The sequence below is a fragment of the Ranitomeya variabilis genome, chromosome 3 (genome assembly GCF_051348905.1).
Source record: "Ranitomeya variabilis isolate aRanVar5 chromosome 3, aRanVar5.hap1, whole genome shotgun sequence".
Lineage (NCBI taxonomy): Eukaryota > Metazoa > Chordata > Amphibia > Anura > Dendrobatidae > Ranitomeya > Ranitomeya variabilis.
Window position 1 is genome coordinate 691,777,367 of NC_135234.1, and position 21,885 is coordinate 691,799,251.

The 21,885-nt window shown below is 44.3% G+C and overlaps 1 protein-coding gene across 2 annotated transcripts in view; it reads left to right on the top strand.

The window, feature by feature from the left end:
• Window positions 1-3,773: 3,773 nt before the first annotated feature.
• The window catches only part of WDFY2 (WD repeat and FYVE domain containing 2), a 66,635-nt gene continuing 48,523 nt past the window's right edge, over window positions 3,774-21,885 (top strand). The window contains exons 1-2 of one of the 2 annotated variants that reach the window (XM_077298125.1): window positions 3,774-4,094; window positions 19,626-19,693. In XM_077298125.1, the coding sequence (XP_077154240.1) occupies window positions 3,958-4,094; window positions 19,626-19,693 (205 nt within the window). In that variant the 5' untranslated portion in view covers window positions 3,774-3,957. The remainder of the gene's footprint in view (window positions 4,095-19,625; window positions 19,694-21,885) is intronic. The other variant, XM_077298126.1, reaches the window with a different exon arrangement.

Here is a 21,885-nt window from a genome sequence, read left to right on the forward strand (position 1 = left end):
TACGCTCAATCCAACTGAAGACCCTCGTTCTTCTGAAAAAAAAAAAAAAAAAAAAAGCAACAATATCCCATTCCTGTCCGCCGTACAGTCATGTCCCACGCTGTAAATCCATCTGAAGCGGTTAAATACATTTACAACCAGGAGCCTGCTAATGCAGCTGCCCTGGCTGTAAGGCTATGTGCACACGTATTCTTGGCCACTGAGGATTTTTCCGCAGCAGATTTGATAAATCTGCAGGGCAAAAACGCTGCGTTTTTGCTGCAGATTTATTGCGGATTTACCACGGTTTTTACTGCGGTTTTACAACTGCGGTTTTCTATAGGGGCAGCTGAAAAACCGCTGCGGAATCTGCAGAGAGAAGTGACATGCTGCAGAAAGTAAATCGCTGCGTTTCTGCGCTTTTTTTCCGCAGCATGTGCACAGCGTTTTTGGTTTCCCATAGGTTTACATTGAACTGTAAACACATGTGAAACTGCTGCGGAAACGCTGCGGATCCGCAGCAAAATCCGCATCGTGTGCACATACCCTAAAAAGAGGGGAATGAATGGAATGCAGCTTCCTTGACTAGCGGTGGTGCGCCCCCTGGTAGCATAAACTGATATGAACTCTAGCGTGGGAAAATATTCAGAAAAATTCCTATGCTAGAGTTCATGAGTTTATCGACTTTTATGCCATCTAGTGCTGTATTAAATATATATATATATATATATATATATATATATATATATATATATATATATATATATATATATATATATATATATATATATATATATATGTGTGTCTCACTGACATATGTGCATATATATAGACTGTATATATGTTTTCACGAATATTTGAGCCCATGGATCCATTCTATGTCCATTTTGCAATTGGGCGAGGAAATCTTGCCGTACGGATGCCATACAGATGACACACGGATACTTTTCGGAGAAAAAAAAAATTGCATCTTCGTATTGAATACGGATCACTGTTCAGGAACTTTTCTGCGTATCTAGGCCGTAAAAACAGACCATATTTTTATACGCTAGGTTTGACCCAGACCTAAGTGTCACACGTCTGTCAGTATCTGAAAGGTCACAGAGGCTGTAACACCATTAAGCAAGAGGCACCACTAACCAAACAACACCACGAAGACCAAGGAATCTCCGAACAAGTCAGGGACAATGTTGTTAAGAAGTACAAGTCAGGGTTGGATTATAAAAAAAAAAATATCCCAATCTCTGATGATCCCCCAAGGCACCATCAAATCCATTATCATCAAATGGAAAGAACATGGCACCACGACAAATCTGCCAAGTGAGGGCCTCCCACCAAAACTCTCAGCCCCGGGCAAGGAAGGCATTAAACAGAGAGGCAGCACAGAGACCAAAGGTAACCCTGAGGGAGCTGCAGAGTTCCCAATCAGAGACTGGAGTATCTGTCCATACGACCACAATAAGCCGTACACTCCACAGAGGTGGCCTTCATTATTATTTATATAACCATTGATCCCATGGTGCTGTACACGAGAATGGGTTACATCAAAATACAAATATCACTTACAGTAAACAAACTAACAATGACAGACTGATACAGAGGTAAGAGGACCCTGCCCTTGCGGGCTTACATTCTACAGGATGATGGGGAAGGAGGCAATAGGTCAGGGGTTGCAGCAGATCATCCCCACAGTAAAACATGGTGGTGGCAGCATCATGCTGTGGGGATGTTTTTTGGCAGCAGCACAGGAAAAATGGTCAGAGTCGAAGGAAGGATGGATGGTGCGAAATACAGGGATATTCTGGAGCAAAACCAGAAAACCAGTCTGTCAGTGATGTGAGACTGGGACGGAGATTCACCTTCCAAGACAATGACCCAAAGCATACTACTAAACAACACTCGAGTGGTTTTAGGGGATACGTGTAAATGTTTTGGAGTGGCCTAATCAAAGCCCAGACCTTAATCAAATTGAGTATCTGTGGTCAGACTTCAAGATTGCTGATTACCAGAGGAAACCATCCAAGTTGATGGAGCTGGAGCAGTTTTGCCTTGAGGAACAGGCAATAATCCAAGTGGTAAGATGTGGAAAACTCACAGAGACTAATCCAACGTGACTTACAGCTGTAACTGCCACAAAAGGAGGCTCTATAAAAGTACTGACTTTAGGGGGGTGAATACTTCTACAAGCCACTGTATGAGCTCCCTTTGGCTATCTGAACTCTCAGCCCTCCCTTCTGTGTTCCTGTTTAGACCGAGGACCCCCATGAATTATAAATCACTTGAGGCCCCCTCAGGACGGCTCCAGTGTACCCTAAGGCGCTGGAGGCTCCATCTGGAGTTGGCATCACACGAATGTGAATTCACCAGCAGCAGGTTACAGCACCAGCCGTGCGGGTAAGTTGCAAACCAGAAATGAGGGATTTTTTCATCCCACATGAGTGACCCCATATTGTCAGAGCTGAACTCCTTGTGAACCTCGTGAGCTCAGCCCCAGCACTGCGGCGGTGCACCCCAGGGCACGTGCCCCACCAACAGGCTGTGCCCCAGGCAAGTGCCCCACCAACAGGCTGCGCCCCACCAACAGGCTGCGCCCCACCAACAGGCTGCGCCCCGGGCACATGCCCCACCAACAGGCTGCGCCCCGGGCAGGTGCCCCACCAACAGGCTGCGCCCCGGGCAGGTGCCCCACCAACAGGCTGCGCCCCACCAACAGGCTGCGCCCCGGGCACATGCCCCAACAGGCTGCGCCCCGGGCAGGTGCCCCACCAACAGGCTGCGGCCTGGGCACGTATCCCCCAACAGGCTATGCCCCGGGCAGGTGCCCCGCCAACAGGCTGCGCCCCGGGCACGTGCCCCACCAACAAGCTGCGCCCCGGGCACGTGCCCCACCAACAAGCTGCGCCCCGGGCACGTGCCCCACCAACAGGCTGCACCCCGGGCAGGTGCCCTACCAACAGGCTGCACCCCGGGCAGGTGCCCCACCAACAGGCTGCACCCCGGGCACATACCCCACCAACAGGCTGCACCCCAGGCAGGTGCTCCACCAACAGGCTGCGGCCTGGGCACGTATCCCCCAACAGGCTGCGCCCCGGGCAGGTGCCCCACCAACAGGCTGCGCCCCGGGCAGGTACCCCACCAACAGGCTGCGCCCCGGGGCACATACCCCACCAACAGGCTGCACCCCAGGCAGGTGCCCCACCAACAGGCTGCGGCCTGGGCACGTATCCCCCAACAGGCTGCGCCCCGGGCAGGTGCCCCACCAACAGGCTGCACCCCACCAACAGGCTGCGCCCCGGGCATGTACCCCACCACCAACAGGATGCCCCGGGTATGTGCCCCAACAGGCTGTGCCCTGAGCAAATACCCCATCAACAGGCCGCACCCCGGTTACGTGTCCCACCAACAGGCTGCATCCAACCCCCAAGTAAGGGATTTGTACATCAGAAATTCAGCAGGATGTTCACATTTATAATGGAGACGTGTCTACCAACCAGCATCAGCACCCAGCACCCTTATCATCACAGTATGAACCATGAATCAGAAGGGTAACATAAGGGTGTCAGGGAGGCTGACCAGCGCCGCACACAGGGCTGTAATAATGGTGCACATAGCTCTGCAGCTGACACTATGTAACCTTGTGACAGGAGGAAGCACAGAGGTCCCGTCCTCGCTCCAATTTTCTATACAGTAATATCAGTCACGTGATGACCTGCAGCTCTTACACCTGGGACAGCGGCAACACAGGTCACGTGGTGAGCACGCGGACACAAATACACGAACAAACACACATCAATAAAGATGAGTGAAATAAAAAAAAATAACAAGCGAGGGGCGTGTGCGGAGTGGTGACGTGTCAGTCAGCTGACAAGCTCGGCGCTGAGGCTGGATTCTGGAGTGTGTAGAGCGCTGCCAGTCTGTGCCCGGCGGCGGCTGCTGATAGGTCCGGGCACCGCACACCTCGGCGGCAGGTAGCAGAGGATGGCGGCGGAGATCAGCCCCGCACCGCTCACCCGCAAACCTCTATTACTGACCAAGGTGGAAGGGTCCCAGGACGTGGTGAACATGGCAGTGATTGTGCCCAAGGAGGACGGGGTGATCAGCGTGTCTGAGGACAGGTACGGCGGCGCCCGCAGCGCTGCTCCATTATTCATCCCCTCTTCTCCATCCATTAATGAGCGCGGGGCTTGGGTTACAGGGAGGTGTGGGCAACTACTTACCTGGGGGGAGGGGGGAGTATGGCATTTATTGGGGGGGAGGAGTATTGGCATTTATTGGGGGGGGAGGAGTATTGGCATTTATTGGGGGGGAGGAGTATTGGCATTTATTGGGGGGGAGGAGTATTGGCATTTATTGGCATGGGCAGGAGTATTGGCATTTATTGGCAGGGGGAGGAGTATTGGCATTTATTGGCAGGGGGAGGAGTATTGGCATTTATTGGGGGGGAGGAGTATTGGCATTTATTGGCATGGGCAGGAGTATTGGCATTTATGGGCAGGAGTATTGGCATTTATTGGCAGGGGGAGGAGTATTGGCATTTATTGGCACGGGGGGAGTATTGGCATTTATTGGGGGGGGGAGGAGTATTGGCATTTATTGGGGGGGAGGAGTATTGGCATTTATTGGCATGGGCAGGAGTATTGGCATTTATGGGCAGGAGTATTGGCATTTATTGGCAGGGGGAGGAGTATTGGCATTTATTGGCACGGGGGGAGTATTGGCATTTATTGGCACGGGGGGGAGTATTGGCATTTATTGGCACGGGGGGGAGTATTGGCATTTATTGGCACGGGGGGAGTATTGGCATTTATTGGCACGGGGGGGGGGGGAGTATTGGCATTTCCTGATACTGGGGGTGGGGGGGTACTGGCATTTACTTACAGCTCGTTTCCCAGCATGGCCACAGTGACGGTGGTTAACTTGATGTCGTATTCTGACCCTTCAGTTCTCATGGGAAAAAAACTGAAACCGCAAAAACCTAAGATCGCCTACATCGCTCAGGGTCATATGTACAGGGTGGGCCATTTATATGGATACACCTAAATAAAATGGGAATGGTTGGTGATATCAACTTCCTGTTTGCACATTAGTATATGGGAGGGGAAACTTTTCAAGATGGGTGGTGACCATTTTGAAGTCAGCCATTTTGGATCCAACTTTATAAATGGCCTACACTGTATAATGATGGCGTGTATTGGATGTCTCTTTAGGTCCATACTGGTATGTTAATAGTTGATAGTCCCTTTTGGAGTTTGCTGAAGTGTGTCCGACTGTTGCTGTCTCAATGCAGATTCTTCCATTGCAGATCCATGGGAGCCTCACAGCAGACCCTGGCACTTACATCTTACTGTACTTTGTTACAGATTTTTTGTGTGCCTAAAATCACTGCAAATTAGCCACAAACTCGCAGTCTGAACATAACTTAACCCCTTCACCACCTTGCCGTTTTTTTTGCTCCCCTTCTCAAAGCAATAACTTTTTTTTTTCCCATCAATATGGCCATGTGAGGGCTTGTTTTTTGCAGGACAAATTGTATTTTTGAACGACACCATTGGTTTTAAACCTAAGATTGCGGATTGGTGGAGAACTTGTACAGATCTGGGACATTTATTGCATACCAAAAGTATAGACAATAAATGTCAGAAGCTAGTACCCCTATAGTTTTTATAGTTTTTAGTGTGGCCCCCGGATGGGTTTAGTATGACAATGTGGCCCTTGGACCAAAACACGTTGTGCAGCCCTACCCTACGTCATGCTGCTCTCAGATTCCATAGATAAACCTGCGGACAGATTTTCTTTAAAGGGTTGGTATATCCACAGATGACCTTTTTTATAAGAAAAGCGCTGATCTTATCAGGGTTCTTGTGGGCCTATTAAAAAAATAAAATTCAAATTCTAGTTTTAATCTAGAAAATGATATTTTATTTTTTCTTAAGGAAAAAGCAAAATGGTTTTTTTCTCGCTGCTTCAATAACATTTCCAATATTTGTTTAAAAAAATAAATAAAAAAATAATGTGAAAAATTCCATGGCAAAAAATACAAAAGGGATTTTAAAGGGAACCTGTCACCAGTTTTGTCATATAACAGCTAAAACTATCACCTTATTGAGCACCTGTTCTGCATTCCATAAATGATTATAACCCCCTGACATAACCCCAAAAACATTTTTATATTACTCTGATGCCGTAAGGTAATTGGGTCGGTCCAGTCCGATGGGCGTAGTTTTGGGCGCCTCCATCCCTCCCCCATGCTGCTTCTCGCTGTCCTCCTTCAGTTAATGTGTAGAGCGCCTTGTGTCATCCATATTGCCTGGTGAAAGCTCGCGCCTGTGCCCAGAAATCGTGGCTCGTGCCTGCATGTGCACATATGTTTTTGGCTCTGCCGACAGTAGGGCAAAGCATAGTGGGTAGGCACGTGATTTTGCCTGGCTATCTGGATGACACAAGGTGTTGTCCATATCAATTGAAGGAGGAGGATAGTGAGCAGCAGCCGTGGGGGGGGGGGATGGAGAGATCCTGCACTCGACTATTGTGAATGACATAAGTAATGGTTTGCTTTTCTAGTATGTCTTTTTTGTTTTTCTACTAGAACCATTAGCTCTTAGAAAATTTACACGTGCATTTGTTGTTTGTTTGTTTTTTTTTTTTTTTACTAGAAATTGTATTTTTTTTATTATCATCCATTATTTTCATATGTGAAACGGTTAACTGCACAAAGTGCATTACAATCTGGGTCACTCTCGCCTGCAAGGTAAAACCCAGTTAGAGGCTGCCGCAGATCATCAGTCCTCCAGGCCAGGGAATGAGGGTTAAAAAGAAAAGAAAAATATTACCATTATGGTGCTTAATATTTAAAGGGGTCATTTTTGCTTATTAGGACAATCCCTGTCCTGTTGAAATGAACAGGAACTGATCTGCAGTACCTAACAACCGGCACTAACCAGTGAACTGCGCTGTGCTGTTCTAGGTCGGTTTACTACTTTCTCTTGGCCGCCGCCAGAGATGCATACAGCTGAATGGTGGGGGTGTTAAGGGGCGGCCCAAAGAAGAGGTCCAACGTAAATCCAACCCACGACGATCCCCCAACTCTACTGATTGCAAATTTACCTCCAGTATTTGCTGATAACGTGCTGCGTTCATCTTTCCTTCAACTTTGACCAACTTTCCTGTGCCTTTGTAGCTTACACATCCCCAAAACATCAGCAATCCACCTCCGTGCTTTACAGTAGGAATGGTGTTCCTTTCATCATAGGCCTTCTTGACCTCGTTCCAAATGTAACGTTTATGGTTGTGGCCAAAAAGTTCAATTTTGGCCTCATCACTCCAAATTACCTTGTTGCAGAAGTTTTGAAGCTTGTCTCTGTGCTGTTTTGTGTATTGTAGGTGAGATACTTTGTGGCATTTGTGCAGTAATGGCTTTCTTCTGTCGACGTTTTTATTCAAGTGCCTCCTTATTGTGCATCTTGAAACAGCCACACAGCTAGTTTGCAGTGAGTTCTGTATTTTAGCTGATGTTATTTGTGGCTTTTTCTTTGCATCCTGAACAATTTTCCTGGCGGTTGTGGATGACATTTTTGTTGGTCTGACCGTGGTTTTGTTTTTTACAGATCCCCTGATCTTCCATTTGTTAATCACAGTTTGAACGCTGCAGTGCAAGTATATCTTACTGTACAAGTTTTTAGCTAATGATTAAATAAATGAAAAATAAATGTTGTGGTGTCCCTCTTATTTTTATTAACCAGCTAAGAGAAAGCAGACAGCTGAGAGTTGGTCTTAATAGTCTGGTAAGGGGGGTGAAAAGCATGGAGCTTTCCAGGTTATTATTATCAGCTCACAGCTGTCTACTTAACCTTTACTGGTTATTAAAAAGCTGTCCACCCCCCCCCCCCCCAATCAGAAAAATAATGTGGGTTCCTCCTAGATTTAATAAACAGCAAAAGCTAAGCAGACAACTACGAGCTGATATTAATAGCCTGGGAAGGGGCCATTAACATTGGCCTTCTCCCAGACTAATGACATCGGCCTTCAGCCACCCCATATATGGTGCATCCATCGTATGTGCCAATTCTGGTGCTTGGCTCTACCCACTTGCCCTGGTGCATTGGCAATGGGGGTAAAGGTTTTGGGATTGATGTCGGCTTTGTAATGTGAGCTGCCATCAAGCTAAGGGATTAGTAATGGAAAGGTGTCTATAAGACACCCCCATTACTAATCTTGTAAGTTTAAAGCAAAAAAACACACAGAGCAGTCATTTATTTGCAGAAAGCAGTCCCTGACCATCTTACCCTTTTATTACCTTTAAAAAATTGAAATATTCCAAAGGGGTCCAACGTAAATCCAACCCACGACAATGCCCAACTCTGTCTGCATCCGGATGGTGTGTTGAGCCGTGCCATCAGTAATGTGACCGCTCACCACGCCATCCAGGACACTCTGACAGTAGCATTAGGACGCGCTTGCTGTGACGAGCACGGGCGTCACTAAGGGGGCCCTAGTTAATAGCCGATGAACTCTGCGCCCCTTACGACGGTTGCGACGTGTGGCAATACGTCGCAATGCGTCGGTAATGTTAGTCTATGGGGAAAAAAAAGCATCCTGCAGACTACTTTGCAGGATGCGTTTTTTCTCCTGAACGACGCATGGCAACGTATTGGAAATGACGCTAGTGTGAAAGTAGCCTGAATGAGCCCTAATCCAAATTGCCACTGTGACCCTGAGATTCCAAAGCTCTGAATGAACAATACATTGGGCTGGCATGATGGGACTTCTAGTGCCACAGCAGATATAACACTATAAGCTTCTTTGCTGGAAGGATAGTGTTTCTCGCTGTGACGAGTGTTCTTCCCACACATCTTCGCTTTTAAAGTTCTTACCTTCTCCAATGTTCTGGAAATGGTAATTACTACATGAAAGTGGATGAAAAATAGAAACGTTTCTTGCTTTTCTTTATTGCATTGAAACATGTTAGTCGCAGTCTGCGCGTAGCAGCAAGAGGCAAGTTACAGCTGCAGCTGCAAGGTCACAACTTTCCTTGTCTTCCTGCAATGCTTGGTAGAAAATGAAAATTGCTATTTCAGGAAGCCTCTGGTTGCAGACACATCATGTTACTTCTAGTGATGAGCGAGTATACTCATTACTCGGGTTTTCCTGAGCATGCTCGGGTGATCTCCGAGTATTTGTTAGTGCTCGGAGATGTAGTTTTTGTTGACACAGCTGCATGATTTACGGCTGATAGACAGCTTGATTTCATGTGGGGATTCCATAGTATTCAGGCAACCCCCACATGTACTCAGGCTGGCTAGTAGCTGTAAATCATGCAGCTGTGTCAACAAAACACTAACAACTACTCGGAGACCACCCGAGCAACGAGTATACTCTCTCATCACTAGTTACTTCCAAATATTTTTTTACCCATATTACATGCATTGTATAGATTGCGAAAAATGATTTATTTTACTAATTGCTTTAACCCCTTCATGACCCAGCCTATTTTGACCTTAATGACCTGGCCATTTTTTGCAATTCTGACCAGTGTCCCTTTATGAGGTAATAACTCAGGAACGCTTCAACGGATCCTAGCGATTCTGAGATTGTTTTTTCGTGACATATTGGGCTTCATGTTAGTGGTAAATTTAGGTCGATAATTTTCTGCGTTTATTTGTGAAAAAATTGGAAATTTGGCGAAAATTTTGCAATTTTTGCATTTTGAATTATTATTCTGTTAAATCAGAGAATTATGTGACACACAATAGTTAATAAATAGCATTTCCCACATGTCTACTTTACTTCAGCCCAATTTTGGAAACAAAATTTTTTTTGCTAGGAAGTTATAAGGGTTAAAATTTGACCAGCGATTTCTCATTTTTACAACAAAATTTACAAAACCATTTTTTTAGGGACCACATCACATTTGAAGTCAGTGTGAGGGTTCTATATGGCTGAAAATACCCAAAAGTGACACCATTCTAAAAACTGCACCCCTCAAGGTGCTCAAAACCACATTCAAGAAGTTTATTAACCCTTCAGGTGCTTCACAGCAGCAGAAGCAACATGGAAGGAAAAAATTAACGTTTAACTTTTTAGTCACAAAAATGATATTTTAGCAACAATTTTTTTTATTTTTCCAAGGGTAAAAGGAGAAACTGGACCACGAAAGTTGTTGTCCAATTTGTCCTGAGTACGCTGATACCTCATATGTGGGGGTAAACCACTGTTTGGGCGCACGGCAGGGCTCAGAAGGGAAGGCGTGCCATTTGACTTTTTGAATGGAAAATTAGCTCCAATCGTTAGCGAACACCATTTCGCGTTTGGAGAGCCCCTATGTGCCTAAACATTGGAGCTCCCCCACAAGTGACCCCATTTTGGAAACTAGACCCCCCCCAAGGAACTTACCTAGATGCATAGTGAGCACTTTAAACCCCCAGGTGCTTCACAAAAGTTTATAACGCAGAGCCGTGAAAATAAAAAATAATTTTTCTTTCCTCAAAAATAATTTTTTAGCCCAGAATTTTTTATTTTCCCAAGGGTAACAGGAGAAATTGGACCCCAAATGTTGTTGTCCAGTTTGTCCTGAGTACGCTGATAGCCCATATGTGGGGGTAAACCACTGTTTGGGCGCACGGCAGGGCTCGAAAGGGAAGGCACGCCATTTATCTTTTTGAATGGAAAATTAGCTCCAATCATTAGCGGACACCATGTCGTGTTTGGAGAGCCCCTGTGTGCCTAAACATTGGAGCTCCCCCACAAGTGACCCCATTTTGGAAACTAGACCTCCCAAGAAACTAATCTAGATGTCTGGTGAGCACTTTGAACCCCCAAGTGCTTCACAGAAGTTTATAACGCAGAGCCGTGAAAATAAAAAAATCTTTTTTCTTTCCTCAAAAATAATTTTTTAGCCCGCAATTTTTTATTTTCCCATGGGTTACAGGAGAAATTGGACCCCAAAAGTTGTTGTCCAGTTTCTCCTGAGTACGCTGGTACCCCATATGTGGGGGTAAACCGCTGTTTGGGCACACGTCGGGGCTCAGAAGGGAGAGAGCACCATTTGACTTTTTCAACGCAAGATTGGCTAGAATCAATGGTGGCGCCATATCGCGTTTGGAGACCCCCTGATGTGCCTAAACAGTGGAAACCCCTCAATTCTAACTCCAACACTAATCCCAACCCTAACCACAACCCTAACCTCAACACACCCCTAACCCTAGTCTTAACCCTAATTACAACCCTAACTCTAATCTTAACCCTAAGGCTATGTGCCCACGTTGCGGGTTTGTGTGCGGATTTTTCCGCACCGTTTTTGAAAAATCTGCAGGTAAAACGCACTGCGCTTTACCTGCGGATTTACCGTGGATTTCCAGTGTTTTTTGTGTTGATTTCACCTGCGGATTCCTATTATGGAGCAGGTGTAAAACGCTGCGGAATCCGCACAAAGAATTGACATGCTGTGGAAAATACAACGCAGCCTTTCCGTGCTGTATTTTCCGCACCTTGGGCACAGCGGATTTGGTTTTCCATAGGTTTACGTGGTACTGTAAACGTGATGGGAAAACTGCTACGAATCCGCAGCGACCAATCCGCTGCGGATCCGCAGCCAAATCTGCACCGTGTGCACATAGCCTAATTCTAGCCCTAAGTGCAACCGTAGCCCTAAGTGCAACCGTAGCCCTAAGTGCAACCGTAGCCCTAATGGAAAATCAAAAATAAATATATTTTCTGTATTTTATTATTGTCTTTACCTATGGGGGTGATAAAGGGGGGGGTTTATTTACAATTTTTTTTATTTTGATCGCTGTGATAGGTTTTATCACAGCGATCAAAATGTACAGGGAACGAATCTGCTGGCCGGCAGATTCGGCGGGCGCACTGCGCATGCGCCCGCCATTTTCCAAGATGGCGGCACCCATGCAAGAAGACCGAGGACACCGGGAGGGATACCGGGACTAGGTAAGTATGGGGGGGGTGCGATCGGACAGCAGGGGAGGGGGGGTGGGCGGAGGGGAGGACGGGGGAGGGTCGGAGGGGAGAGGAAGGCACTTAGGACAGGACGGAGGGGTAGGGAACACTGACGGCGGCTGCAGATTGCTGCCGTCAGTCGGTGGGGGGGCCAGATCGGGGTCTCCAGGCATGGCCGATGCTATTGCAGCATCGGCCATGGCTGGATTGTAATATTTCACCAATTTTCATAGGTGAAATATTACAGATTGCTCTGATTGGCTGTTGAAAGTGAAACAGCCAATCAGAGCGATCGTAGCCACGGGGGGTGAAGCCACCCCCCTGGGCTGTAGTACCACTCCCCCTGTCCCTGCAGATCGGGTGAAATTGGAGTTAACCCTTTCACCCGGCCTGCAGGAGCGCGATCCGACCATGACCCATATGCTGCGTCATAGGTCGGATTGGCACAGGTTCTCATGACGCATACGCTGCCACAAAGGTCGGGAAGGGGTTAACTGACCACATCATAAACATACTGTATATAATACTTTTACTGTGGCCACGTGGACTGTAGTCGGGCCGAAATTGTGTCCATAATACGAATATGAGTCTGTCATCAGAATTTTGCCACCTAATCTGAGAAAAGCACAAAGTCCAGTGGCTTGCAAAAGTATTCCCTCCCCCCTGCCACAGCCTTCCTTGGCCTTTTATGTGTTCTGCTAGCTCACAACCTGGAGTTTCACTGGTTTTGAGGGTTTGCATAAGTTCGAGTAAAGAACATGTTTACAACTGTGAACATTTGGTTTTCTTTTTATTGTGAAGCAAACAACAAATAGGATAAAATAACTGAAAATTTCAGTGTGCATAACTGTTCATTGAGCTTTCCACAACTTGCCACTGGGATTTTTGTTTATTTCTCAAGTCAAAACTTCTCCAGCTCCTTCAAGCTAGATGGTTTCCTCTGGTGAACAGCAATCTTCAAGTCTGACCACAGATTCTCAATTGGAATAGGGTCTGGGGTTTGACTAGGCCACTCCAAAACATTTTACACATTTCCCTTTAATCCACTCGAATGTTGGTTTAGCAGTATGCTTTGTATCATTGGCTTGTTAGAAGCTGACCCTCCGTCCCAGTCTCAAGTCACCGACAAACAGATTTTGCTCAAGAATGTCCTGTATTTCGAACCAGCATTCTTCCCCTCGACTCGGACCATTTTCCTTGTCCCTGCCGTCAAAAAATATCCCCACAGCATGATGCTGCCACCACCATGTTTCACTTTGGTGATGGTATTCTTGGGCTGAGTTGTTTTGGTTTGACGCCAGACATAGCATTTACCTTGGTGGCCAAAAAGTTCAATAGTGAATAGACCCCTTTTATATGTTTTCTATCCATTTTTATTTAAACTGCAATATAAATGTAAATTCAGTTATCATTTCTGGGAGACCTTCCAGGACAGAGGGGCTCCCTGGATGTGTAGTGGTCCTTGTCCTTCAGTGCCTTCCCTTTATTTAACAAGAACAAGTGTATTGCAGAATATATGTGTTGTGGAAAGCTGATGACCATTTCAGAACTCTGCATAAGCTGCATATCCAAAGCTCTTATCTAGAAGGTGATAGAGGTGAGATCTTCTATATTGGGGAGTTAGACCCATGATACTTCTGAGTCAGAGTGCCTCCTTCACCAGTGGGAGCGATGCACAGAAAAAGAAAGAGCGGCCAAGGGAAATATAATTGTACCTTGTACCACTGGCAAAGTACAGCTGCTGTTTACATATGGGAGCAGAGGGGCTGTCGTAAGGGATGGGCAAACTTTATTTATTTTTTTAAACTGCTATTTATTTAAACAACATTTATTATATTTTGGGGAGTTCCTATTAAGTAAATGTTTTAATATGCTATTTTATTTATTTATTTGTATTGCTATTATTGCAGCGCTGGAGTGATGCTACTTATCTAAGTTCCCTACGCTTAGTATCTTAATGCTCCCTGCCATCTTCATCTTTGATCCACGCTGCCCCAGTCGTCTTCTTCAGGTTATGATCTGCCAAATAGCGCCAGTGTTTGCTGGTTGGTCCAGTAGTCGCCACTCAGTGTAAGTGTATGAGAGCCAGGATGGGGCGCTCGTAGACTTACACCGAGAGCTTGTGACTGTTACCTCTGACTTCCGGTCAGTTAGACGTTGCGGTCACAAGATGACGGCGCGTGATCGGAGCAGCAATGGGAAAAGCTGAAGACGGCGAGTGGTAAATATAAAAAAAAAGATTATCCAGCTCCAATTAAAAAAAATAAACTTTTATTTAGTGACTTCCATGGCAAAGAGGATCATACTTTGTGTCTGTCAAATGCAACGCCATTCAATCGCCCTCCGACATCAGAACTGCTGAGACTGAACCAGCACAGCTATAATTCTATACAGGTGGAGATGAAGATCTCGGGATGTTTGCCATGTGCATACTAATCATGTCTTAATTACAATAACATAAACTTTCAACTTCAATAGAGACAGACATGAAAAGACAAATATATAAAAAAAAGCTAAATCTATTTGGAAAATTACAAGAAATAATTAAAACAAGCAGAAAAAAAGTCCTGTCAAAAGTTAGTAGTGGAACATACTTTCCCTGCGCATGTTAAGACCATATGGGACGCGTGCGCCCAAATTATAAATTCAGAAATCTTCCCTGGTCAGTAAACGTCTCCTTGGATTTCCTAACCTTTTCCATTCCATAAACTTGTAAGGGTTAGAGATCGAACAGGGCTTAGATTAGTCGCCACACTCCAATGCTGAAATAAAAGAAAAACCACCCTGGAGATGTTGTGAGGACTGGTGTTGGAGTGGTGCTTTAAAGCGTTCTTCTTTCAAAAAGCTTTATGCCATCCAAACTGAATATTAGTCACCCCAAGGCCAGCACCTGCTCTCTGCCGCTGCTGCTTTTTGACTGCGGCAGTGGTGTCACGTTGAAAGCGCTGCAGCCAGTCACTGAGCTCAGCAGCTTATGTCAAGCTGCTGACCTCATTAATTGGCAGCAGCACTGACTGTAATCACTGGTGCCGTCAAACAGAGCCTGGAGCAGCCATGTAGAGCTGGCACTGAACCATGGAGGGGTAAGTAATTCTCTGTTTGTTTGTTTTTTTTTCTCTCCTAGAGTACAATGTCAATAAAACCTGTGGCCACTCCTGACAGGTCTGTCCTGATAGTAAGAATTCTGTGGCCTTTTCTTATAGATCCTCATGGGTGGTTCATAGGTTGTACTAATTGGGTCAGGTCTCTGCAGTCTTCCCATTCAGTGCTGACTGTTCACAAAGAATGGTAACACCTATTTGTCAACTTATTCATATATTTTCAGAGGGATTACAGGAACCGTCCCATGCAGAGCTATAAGAAAAGATTGGTTACGTGACAAAAGCAAGTAGATACTAAACCCATGTCCGCAGTGGTGACTCGGCTTCTTTATAGCCTTAGTGAAGGAAGCTGGCCAGAGACCAATCTGTTCTCTTTCCAGATCGCATCCACTTTTAGGTTTTGGATTTGTATCCAATAAGACAGAAACAAAATGACCATATACTGTTCTGTAAGTAAATAAGTAAAAGCAATAGTGCATATAAATAACATTTGCAAACTTATTAAACACTGTTTTTGATAAAAAAAAAAAAAAGAAAGAAAGAAAGCATCAGGGTGTACACAAATTCGAGATGGTTCTAACCTCTAGTATTTAGAACCTTACAATGTGTTAGGCCGGGATCACACATACGCGAGATACGGACGAGTCTCGCAGGTGAATACCCAGCTCTGGCGTCTGCACTCCGGAGCGTGCGGCTCCATGTATTGCTGTGCAGCTGCACGCTCCGCTCCAGAGTGCCGGCACCAGAGCTGGGTTTTCACCTGCGAGACTCGGCCGTATCTCGCATATGTGTGATCCCGGCCTTACAGTGAATTCTGTGTGAACAATGGCTGAGCAGAACCGGGTCCTAAACATGAACATACTAAATGCAGAAACCTAAAATTAAGCCCCCAAAAAATGAACTGGAGTATAAGTTGGAATGAATGGTGCGGCTTCCCTTCCTTTGAGCTGGACATTGCATTTAAGTAGTTTCCCATTTGCTGTGTCCCCATATTTGGGATTCGGTCCTGCTCAGCCCTTATTCACACAGGAATCCATTTGACGCATGGTGAAATTTTAATGCTAGAGGTTAGGACCATCCCGAACTTGAGTACACCTTGACGTTGGTGGGATGGATTTTATGCTTTTTTCTATCTATCTATCTATCTATCTATCTATCTATCTATCTATCTATCTATCTATCTATCTAGCATCGTGATTACTTGCTAAATCCCACCCCCTGCACAGTAGCTCCGCCCCACACACATCACCACACATAATCCCACCCCCCACCCCATTATTACACACAATCCCACCCCACCACATTACCACACATAATCCCGCCCCCACCACATTACCACACATAATCCCGCCCCCATTACATTACCACACATAATCCCGCCTCCACCACATTACCACACATAATCCCGCCTCCACCACATTGCCCCACATAATCCCGCCCCCACCATATTACCATACATAATACCGCCCCCCCATTACCACACGAGGCTCCGTCCTCGCACATTACCACTCGAGGCACCGTCCCCACACATTACCACACGAGGCTCCGTCCCCACACATTACCACACGAGGCTCCGTCCTCGCACATTACCACACGAGGCTCCATCCCCACACATTACCACACGAGGCTCCGTCCCCACACATTACCACACGAGGCTCCGTCCCCACACATTACCACACGAGGCTCCGTCCCCACACATTACCACACGAGGCTCCGTCCCCACACATTACCTCATGAGGCTCCGTCCCCACACATTACCACACGAGGCTCCGTCCTCACACATTACCTCATGAGGCTCCGTCCCCACACATTACCACACGAGGCTCCGTCCTCACACATTACCTCATGAGGCTCCGTCCCCACACATTACCACACGAGGCTGCGTCCCCACACATTACCACACGAGGCTGCGTCCCCACACATTACCACACGAGGCTCCGTCCTCACACATTACCTCATGAGGCTCCGTCCCCACACATTACCACACGAGGCTCCGTCCCCACACATTACCACACGAGGCTCCGTCCTCACACATTACCTCATGAGGCTCCGTCCCCACACATTACCACACGAGGCTCCGTCCCCACACATTACCACACGAGGCTCCGTCCCCACACATTACCACACGAGGCTCCGTCCCCACACATTACCACACGAGGCTCTGTCCCCACACATTACCATTCGAGGCTCTGTCCCTCCACATTACCACACGAATCCAGTTTGCTTTTGATTTTACACTGTGAATAAAATGCATTAGTATTATTCTTATTTTTAATATTATTATTATTATTAACTTCATTTTAAGTTAATTTACCACCTGCGTAAGCGCTATTGAATGTTATCATTATTTACTTTAGTTTAATCACTAGCAGCGTTAATTAGATAGCAATGAGCATGCCGAGCGTTAGCTGGCTGGAAACAGCTAGTGTGTGTATGTATATGTGTGTGTATGTGTATGTGTATATATATATATATATATATATATATATATATATATATATATATATATATATATATATATATATATATATATATATATATACATACATACATACATACATACATACATACATACATACATACATACATACATACATACATACATACATACATACATACATACATACATACATATATATATATATATATATATATATATATATATATATATATATATATATATATATATATATATATATATACAGGTCCTTCTCAAAAAATTAGCATATAGTGTTAAATTTCATTATTTACCATAATGTAATGATTACAATTAAACTTTCATATATTATAGATTCATTATCCACCAACTGAAATTTGTCAGGTCTTTTATTGTTTTAATACTGATGATTTTGGCCTACAACTCCTGATAACCCAAAAAACCTGTCTCAATAAATTAGCATATCAAGAAAAGGTTCTCTAAACGACCTATTACCCTAATCTTCTGAATCAACTAATTAACTCTAAACACATGCAAAAGATACCTGAGGCTTTTAAAAACTCCCTGCCTGGTTCATTACTCAAAACCCCCATCATGGGTAAGACTAGCGACCTGGCAGATGTCAAGAAGGCCATCATTGACACCCTCAAGCAAGAGGGTAAGACCCAGAAAGAAATTTCTCAACAAATAGGCTGTTCCCAGAGTGCTGTATCAAGGCACCTCAATGGTAAGTCTGTTGGAAGGAAACAATGTGGCAGAAAACGCTGTACAACGAGAAGAGGTGACCGGACCCTGAGGAAGATTGTGGAGAAGGACCGATTCCAGACCTTGGGGAACCTGAGGAAGCAGTGGACTGAGTCTGGTGTGGAAACATCCAGAGCCACCGTGCACAGGCGTGTGCAGGAAATGGGCTACAGGTGCCGCATTCCCCAGGTAAAGCCACTTTTGAACCATAAACAGCGGCAGAAGCGCCTGACCTGGGCTACAGAGAAGCAGCACTGGACTGTTGCTAAGTGGTCCCAAGTACTTTTTTCTGATGAAAGCAAATTTTGCATGTCATTCGGAAATCAAGGTGCCAGAGTCTGGAGGAAGACTGGGGAGAAGGAAATGCCAAAATGCCTGAAGTCCAGTGTCAAGTACCCAGTCAGTGATGGTGTGGGGTGCCATGTCAGCTGCTGGTGTTGGTCCACTGTGTTTCATCAAGGGCAGGGTCAATGCAGCTAGCTATCAGGAGATTTTGGAGCACTTCATGCTTCCTGGCACCTACTCACAGTGCCAAAACCACTGGTAAATGGTTTACTGACCATGGTATTACTGTGCTCAATTGGCCTGCCAACTCTCCTGACCTGAACCCCATAGAGAATCTGTGGGATATTGTGAAGAGAAAGTTGAGAGACGCAAGACCCAACACTCTGGATGAGCTTAAGGCCGCTACTGAAGCATCCTGGGCCTCCATAACATCTCAGCAGTGTCACAGGCTGATTGCCTCCATGCCACGCCGCATTGAAGCAGTCATTTCTGCCAAAGGATTCCCGACCAAGTATTGAGTGCATAACTGAACATTATTATTTGATGGTTTTTTTGTTTGTTATTAAAAAACACTTTTATTTGATTGGACGGGTGAAATATGCTAATATATTGAGACAGGTTTTTTGGGTTATCAGGAGTTGTAGGCCAAAATCATCAGTATTAAAACAATAAAAGACCTGACAAATTTCAGTTGGTGGATAATGAATCTATAATATATGAAAGTTTAATTGTAATCATTACATTATGGTAAATAGTGAAATTTAACACTATATGCTAATTTTTTGAGAAGGACCTGTATATGTATATATATATAATATATATATATATATATATATTTTATATATTATATATTTTAAAAGCTGTGTTTATGAAGTACCCAGTGTTATTTATATGCCCTATTGCTTTTACTTATATCCTAAATACCCATATACCCCGCTGTAAGTAAATAAGCCCAACCTAGTATCTATCGGGTCTGCCAGAGTTCCACAAATCGGACAAGTTAGATCTGTACATAGAGCAGCTGTGTGCAGACAGTGGGAGTGATGGCCATTATCTAGTTAGGTGTTGGCCTATGTAATTATGTTGTAGGAATAAATATGCCTAAACCTTTTTATTCAAAACTATTTTAGGACCGTCCGTGTGTGGATGAAGAGGGACAGCGGTCAGTTCTGGCCCAGTATTTATCATTCAATGCCAGGTAAGTCACCATTACTCTACAAGGGTCCTTGTCTAAGATGATAACACTTATATTGTGTCCACAGGATGGATGCGGGTCTCGCCGCCCAGACCGTTGTCTTTTTTGAGTACAGGGCCGTTAAGCGCTGCTTAGCTCTTTCCGCTTATCAACATGCAGTAAATGCCATAAATATCCCATATGGCCAGGATATCCCTTTAAAGTTCATCATCAGTACAATTATGGAACTTAATCTACTAAGTTTCCATTTCTTACCAGTTCCTCCATTTCATAACATTTCTTGTTCGACCTTTCGTAACCCCAAGGTTTTATGGATTAGATGGTTCAGGCTGATTTTCTGTATTTCTAGAAAGACTCAATGATTCTATGACTCAATAATGTTTCAATAGCTACTAGATAATAGTTGGTTACAAGAACTGATCCAGCAACACAAGGAAGAGTGTCAGCAGCGTAACTAAAGAAGGCAAAAAAAAGGTTGTTGCCTTATAGTCTCATTACTTTGTATCTGTGTTTTTTTTTTTTTTTTTTTTTTTTTAATTTACAGCAAATTACAACACATCTCGTGACTTGGTTCCTTTATTCGGCAGTACAATTCCAGAAGTTGAGAAATTTCAGTATTATAAATCGTTTTACAGGTTAACTGTATTTTTAAAGAACTTTTGAGACTAACCTGTTCTGTGTGAGTGCATGAGGAAAAATAAGATTTCTGGCCATTATGTGACTTGTATCCTGAATTTTTAACCCGTTTTTCACTATGCAGGCTCTCTCTCTCTTACTTAGCAGCTAGTCACCAGCTCACAGTCAGTTGCAATGTCTCCCGTTCACATCGCAGCACACCGAGAAGGATTCCTGCTCTTCATCCCTAAATTAGAACTTAGTAGCATGGAGGAAACTATACAGCAGTACTGAGCAGAGTAGATGTGAATTCAGTTCAGGGGTAAGCTAAAAGACTTGTTAGACAGCTCAGTCAGGACACTTTACCTGTGTCTTTTTGCCCGTTTTCTAACTTTGCACCTAATTCCTTCTTTTCCACCTTCCCTCCCCAAAGGGTATAACAGGAAGTGTTACCTGACATCTTGCTTTACATTCAGTCTATCTTGTCTTGGGCTAGTCTAGTCGAGGACAGTTTTGAACCTTACTCAATGTACAACAGTTTTACATTTTGGGATCATAACAATGAAAATAAAGTGTTCCAGTACAGAATCCAGTAGTAAGAATGGGAATGGAAGTGTCATAAAATGTTACGTTTGTCTCCTTTCCGGGTGAAATCCATTTTTATACCTTGTCATACATTATATATTTCTTAATGATTTGGGTTTTTTAACAATGCACATGCACAGAATAATAGAGGTCTTCAAAGACCCCACTGGTAATATAGTAAAAAATGGATCTGTTTAAAAACTGATTCAGAATAGAATTCAAAGGATCAATTTTTTTTAATTTTATTTATTTTTATTTTTTTAAACACCCTTAGTGACCGGGACAAACTTTTCAAACCTGACCAGTGTCTCTTAATGTGGTAATAACTCTAGAACACTTCAACAGATCTCATTGATTTTGAGATTGTTTTTTTTCGTGACACATTGTACTTTATATTAATAGTAAATTGATGTCGATATTTTCTGCGTTCATTTAGAAAAATATCAGAAATGTGTTAAAAAAAATCTAAAATGTAGCAATTTTCAAACGTCGTGATTATCCCTTTAATGCAGACAGTCAGATCACATAAAATGTTAATTAAATAACATGTCCCTCATCTCTGCTTTACATCAGCACCATTTTTAAAATATCCTTTTTTTTTGTTAGGATGTGAGAAGGTTTGAAATTGTAGCAGCAATTTTTCATTTTTCAAGTAAAGTTACAAAACTTACTTTTTTAGGGACCTATTTAGTTTTTAAGTGACTTTGATGGACCTATAGTTCATAAAATCCCCCAAAATGAGACCACCACTCAGGTAGGTTATTAACCCTTCTGGTGCTTTTCAGGAATTAATACAAAATGGCATAACGGGAAGGAAAAATGTTATGGCTAACATGTGAACAGGTCACTGTAGCCGGCGGACTCTAAGGCCATTATTTGGCCATGAATTGCTAAGGTAAACATCAGGACCACAATATCTCGGGATACCAATGTGGTTAAAGTGAAAGCCTCTCTACACTGTGAACTATTTAGATGCCGTAGTCACTATTGACAGC